The 6,269-nt window shown below is 37.8% G+C and overlaps 1 protein-coding gene across 1 annotated transcript in view; it reads right to left on the reverse strand.

Moving 5' to 3' along the window:
• Positions 1-4,151: 4,151 nt before the first annotated feature.
• The window catches only part of LOC106525021 (L-amino-acid oxidase), a 10,235-nt gene continuing 8,117 nt past the window's right edge, over positions 4,152-6,269 (reverse strand). Inside the window, exons 5-7 of the mRNA XM_014019119.1 lie at positions 6,080-6,148; positions 5,185-5,321; positions 4,152-4,953 (exon numbers count right to left, since the gene is read on the reverse strand). Coding sequence (XP_013874573.1) covers positions 4,152-4,953; positions 5,185-5,321; positions 6,080-6,148 — 1,008 coding nt within the window. The remainder of the gene's footprint in view (positions 4,954-5,184; positions 5,322-6,079; positions 6,149-6,269) is intronic.

Genomic DNA, 6,269 nt, shown 5'->3' on the forward strand with positions numbered 1-6,269 from the left:
GCAAATAAATGTTTGAAACTTTATTTTGAAATAATAAAGGACAAATGTAAATTAAACCCTSCTGTTCAACACTTTTCTGACTCCTCCCTCCACAGTTTGTACGCTGAAAACCTTTCATCACTTCTTCAGATTGAAAACCAAATGTGACAACATTTTTTTACATTTTTCTCTCATAAAAAACAAACATTTTTTTAAAAAAACTCACATAAACTCCACATCAGSCTCTGTAGCTCCATCTGATTTACTGATTTTCTCTTGATTTCTAAGAAAAAAACAACAAAAAATGAGTTTAAGCAGAAAACTCCAAACAAAGAATATTAACTCTTTCATAATGTAGGAGARTGTAAGAAATTATAAAAAGAATTGAATTGGTTTTGATTTTGTGTTCAGTGCTCTGATTGTGTTTTTATCTATAATTTATATGTGTTATAAAGTAGAATTTATGTTTGTTTAATTTTATGTTTAATTCTTATTTTCATTAGAAAAGTTTATAAATTAAGAAACATCTGCAAATACTAAATGTTTACAGACTTTATTTGAATATTTCTGTGATTCTAAACCTGAATTTCTAATGTTTTTATTTGAGCTCACTGATGCTGCTGCTTCCTGATGTTCAGGATCTGATTTTTTWAATTTAGTTTTAACTGTAAAGTTTWAAATTCTGCTWATGTGTTGGATTAAAATGATTTAAAATCTGTAAGATAAAATATTTTCTGCAGTGAGGWGATGGTTTCCTACCTTCAGAGGAGCTCCAGGTTCTCCTGATGTTTCTCTTCTAAACTCCAGCTGTTTGTAACCCTGGAGTTTATCTGTCAGCTGACAGAGCAGAGGAGGCGTCTCTGATGAAGAGAAATAAAAAAACGTTCTAGGTTTGCTTTTAGTTTCGTTTTCCATGAGGTCATCATCAGCTGAGAGACTCGAGACTCTGAAGAGAAGGTGTTGAAATCCATCCTGATGTTCTCTGCAGAGAAACCTAGTTCATTCATTCATTCATTCATTCATTCATTCATTCATTCATTCATTCATTCATTCACCCCTGTCTGCATGTGTTCACTGCCTCACACAGATGAATCGTGTCCAGTTAATGGAGTTCTCCTCTCAGTCGGTCACACCACCTCCTTCTGTCTGATTTGTTGAGTTGTTCACCTGCTGCCTGGTTTGGTTCATTCAAACATCTCTTACCTTCACTCCTTCATAATTATCTACAAACTCACAAACCGAAACACAATGAATTAAGAATAAAAAACAACTTTCAGTTTCAGCTCCTCCATTGTGGTTCACACGTTCTGCACATTGGGGAAGGATGAAGTTTTTTGGGGTTTTTTTTGTTAAATGTTTAAAACATTTCATTCAATGAGCTCAACAACAATAAAACATTTATTTTAATGATCATGTAAAATGACAAAATAAACATCTCTTGAAAATTTCAGTTTTATTTTTTATTTCATAAAAACAACATGATTAAGTTCTGTACAGATCAGTCAGACAAAATGATAAAAACAACAATAAAAGCAAAGTAAGAATAAATATTTAAATGACTGTTAAGACCTCTACATAAAACCCACCAGCTTTAACAACAGACAGGTGTTGAYCAGATTTTAATGTCTCACTGGTTTGTATAAAAAGAGGTGAACTGATCCACAGATCTGGAGCTGGAAAACAACAGAAACCCGATCATCTCTTTGTTTCAGTTTGGATCAGATCATTTCAGAGAACGGTTTCGTGGACGAGAGCGCTCTTTAGATGTTCAGGAAATGGCACGTCGAGGCCAAAATCAAGCAGAAAGATAACATTTATCTTGGTTTCCACCTGTTAAAACGTGCTGCGCTCTGGACCGTTTGTAAAACAGAAAGTTACATCGACTCTTAAATGATTTATCCTCTCTGCTGTAACACAAACTGATTTTCAGCAGACGCAACAGACGTTGGTTTATTAAAACTATTTAAAAATATACTTTCAGTTTCTGCTCTACCTCTATGGTTTTCACTTCATTAAAGAACAAATCTTTGATTTCTCAATTACTGAACAAAAAACTGTTTCACAATCAGCAAAATCCCTGATTTTCTAATTCATGACGAAAATTCCCTCTAACTAATTAAAATGATGTGTTATAATAAACAAGACGTATAATAGTAACTTCTTTAAAAGAAAGTATGCAAAGTGCTTCATGTTTACTCACCTTGGTTCAGTAAATTCAACAGTTTATTTCTTAGAGAACCTGTGTGTAAAAATACTTTTACTTTTACAATTACAATTTTTGTGGCAAGTTTTATTACTTTTATTTAAGTATTTTTCTCATCAGTGACATTTATTTTTACCAAAGTCATTTTCTGTTAAGGTATTTTTACTTTTACTTAGTTATTTTTAAATACTTTATAAACCTCTGGTTTTAATTCTGCTCCACACAGAACATCATGTTGGTCAGTTTGTAGTGAGATCAGTTAAATCTGCTCCAGTTTAGTGAACAAATGTATGAAAAGTTACAGCCATGATGATGATGATGATGATGATGTACTTTATTTGCAGACTCATGGTCCATACAAGTACCTCCTGTATCTTTGATCTTATAGTGATAAGACTAATTTCTGTTTTAATTTGTCGTATACAGTATGAGTTGTTGATGCAGAGAAACATTTGTCAACATGAACATCTAAACCTGATGTTAGCTTCAGAACTGTTTATTTTCCCACAGGTTTTAAACACACCCATGTTCTCATGTTTCTCATGTTTAACATGCTTCAACTGAATCATCCTCAAACTGCAGAACAGGATCTGCATCTGTTTCAGTAGTTTTTCTGTAGTATTTATTTCACATTGACACAGTTGTACACAGTACTTTTCAGTGTTTTCTAAGAGGACATGTTGAAACACTGTTTCTATGCAGGAACTACCAGGTAGAGCTCAGTGTTTGTTAGCTATGCTCAGCCAAAGACACGAGATGAGGAAGATGAGGTTTCATGTTTAGTTGAAGTTAAACATTAAATTTCAAAGTTAAATATTACAGGCACTTTMAGGGCTTCCATGACGATCACCGGCCCTCGGTGAAAATGAATTGGTCTAAGACATTTAAAAAAGTTCCTTTCATAAACCAACACTCAATAAAGCATAATAGTTTTATTTAAAGGGATCCATGATTAGTTGTAACATTAAACTTTATTTAATAAACATTTATTTTAAATGCAAAATAAAGACTGTAAAAATACTGTAGGCTGTTTAGTTTTGTAATTTTTTTAAAATATATTTTAACACGGACGGAGCCATTTTATTTCCACACAAAGCATTCTGGGTAAATGATGACGTGGATAGGTGCTCGGTGCGAGGCTGCTAGCGAGCTATATCCACCCTGAAGGTTAATCTTGGACAATATCTGATGATCGACTCTTTTAAATGAAACCAGAGAGCGTTGACAGAGAGGAGAAGGTAGAAATGACTCAGCCTGGAACTGAAAATATGGATGGAGGACAACAGAGCTGCTTCATGGAAGAAGAACCTCAGCTTAGCCTGTTAGCCTTTGTGCTAGCACTGATGCTATGTTGCCTTACATGTATTAGCTCAGCGCTAGCGCAACAAACAAGCTAAACTGAGGTCCTCCATCTATATTTTCAGTTACAGGCTGAGTCATTTTTGTGTTCCCCTCTCTGTCTTGGAGGACCTCAGTGACGAGACGAGAATGTGTAACGCTGAGCTAATACATATATATGGTGATAGCATCAGGGCTAACACTAAAGCTAACAAGCTAAACTGAGGTTCTTCTTCCATGAAGCAGCTCTGTTGTCCTCCATCCATATTTTCAGTTACAGGCTGAGTCATTTCTACCTTCTCCTCTCTGTCAACGCTCTCTGGTTTCATTTAAAAGAGTCGATCATCAGATATTGTCCAAGATTAACCTTCAGGGTGGATATAGCTCGCTAGCAGCCTCGCACCGAGGACCTATCCACGTCATCATTTACCCAGAATGCTTTGTGTGGAAATAAAATGGCCCTGTCCGTGTAATACATTTTTAAACTTTTAGTTTAAGAATTATAAAAACTAAACAGCCTACGGTATTTTTACAGTCTTTATTTTACAGTTAAAATATGTTTATCATATAAAGTCTAATGTTACAACTAATCTGGGATCCCTTTAAACCAGTTAATACTAACACACTGGTTTTAGAGCTCATTTTTATCTTGACATTCATCCAGCAGCTTTAAAGCCTTCTTGTTGATGTTCACAGCTGCTCTGATGGCAGACTTCATGGACGTCTCGATCCAGGCYTGAGGGAAGGCTGTGTGCTCTCCAGCGAAGTGAATCCTSKCCTCAGGTCTGAAGAGCTCCTGGGCGTACTCCAGGTGTTGGTACGGGGTGAACAAGGCGAAGGCCCCCAGGCTGTAAGGGTCCAGACTCCACTTCTTCACCAGCACACCTGTACACAGAGACCTGARGTGATCTCCGTGGATCTTAGACAGATCTCTGAGAGCCACCTCCTTCAGTTCTTCATCGCTGGCCCCCAGGAAGAGGAGGGAGTCATCGGACCAGGTGTAGGAGGCCAGGAGGACGCCYATGGTSTCGTTCTCTGGGAAATCGTGACTTGGATAGTAGATGAAGCGAGTTGGCCCGTCTGTGATGCTCTTCCCTCCGTAGATCCCATCTTTCTCCCAGAACCTTTCACTGAAAGTCAGGAGGATTTTGGTGGAGCTGTCGTAGTGGACCCCCCTCAGGGCCTCCATCTTCTGGGAGGAGAGCGGAGGATCAAAGTCGATGTAAAGYGCTGCTTTGGCRGTGGTCGTTACCAGGACCACGTCTGCGTCGATGTGGCGGAGGCGAGGGTTTGGATCAGTCTGGTACCACACGGTGACCCCTTTATGTGTCTGAGTGATACCATGGACCCTGGAGTTCAGCAGGAGAGGACCCTCAAGAACTGAGAGGAAGGCTGTGGGGAGGAGGTCTGACCCACCCGTCACCTCGTAGTACCTGAAGAACAAGACAAACTGCTGTTGGAACTTTTTAGAATATTGGTTTAAACAAAGTTAGTTTGAGTTAATGAAGAACTAATCGTCAAGATAAAACAATAAAAAGATTCAGCTTCATGAGACCGAAYCAGCTGATTTTGTCTTTATGTCATTTTCTTTAAAAAACAGTTGATTTTATTTCTCTCCTCTGTCATTAAACTATAGATAAAAAGTGTTTCTGATGTGGTRTTACGTGACGTTGTCGCTGATGTCCGTCTGGTCGTAGATCATCTCGCTCAGAGCCGTGTACATCATGCTCTGCTCGTTCAGAAGCTCTCCGATCATCCTGATGGCTTCAGGACTCAGACCTCCTTCTTCTGTCAGATATTCCTGGTGAGCAAACACATGAAACGTGTTGTGTTCTTACAGACATGATGGTGAAACGTTTGACTCATCAGCTGGAGTTTCTCTGACACGGAATGTTAGATAACTTCTTAAAGATTTTTTTTATTTGACCTTTATTTATACAGGTCGTCTCTTTGAGATCCAGAATCTCATTTCTAAGAGAAACGTGTTATAAGACAAAAATTTCAAACACACAGTTACACAAAAACGAGCAAAAACATGGACTCAAATTTTTTTCTTAAAGCTCAAGAGTTCCTCATCGTTATAGCTGAACTTCCTCTAAATACTGATCTGATTTCAATTCAAATATCAGTGGAAGTYTAAGAAGGACCCAGAAGAAACTAAATTATTTAATTTTTCTGTCCCACATTCAACTCAGGCAACTAGATACTGCTGTACCATATATGACCCCTGTACATATTGCTGGGCCTGATGGATAGAGCTTCATCAGAGCTAAATAACAAGAAATCTGAAGCTCCTATGTTGAACAGTTTCTGAGTTATAAGCGTTTTTCTATGTCCAGACACCTCCTTTTTAGATGGAGCCCCCTCCTCAAATGTGGGGTCTATCATAAAACCGTTGGCTGGTGCAGTGTAGGTCAAACAAAACACATCAGCTCTTATAAACTTTTTTCCTCCAGTGTTTAAGTTTTCCTCCGTTTTAAGTTTAAACATTCTAAAWGTCCCAGCTACTGTTTAGTCTACCTGTAATTCTGTTCTTTTATTCAAACCAATGAGTTTTACCTGCACAGAATAATGGTCATATTTTTTCAGAGCAGCACAGCAGCCGTGAGCTACCACTTCATCTTTCACCTACAAAGAAACAGAAACATTTGCTTCAGTCCTTTAGATCAGAGGTTCTTAACGTTTTTGACCTCGGGGCCCAATTTATTGAACATAAAGTGACACGAGGCCCAGTCACACATTACCAATG

Source organism: Austrofundulus limnaeus, unplaced genomic scaffold (assembly GCF_001266775.1).
Source record: "Austrofundulus limnaeus strain Quisiro unplaced genomic scaffold, Austrofundulus_limnaeus-1.0 Scaffold209, whole genome shotgun sequence".
NCBI classification, from domain to species: Eukaryota; Metazoa; Chordata; class Actinopteri; order Cyprinodontiformes; family Rivulidae; genus Austrofundulus; species Austrofundulus limnaeus.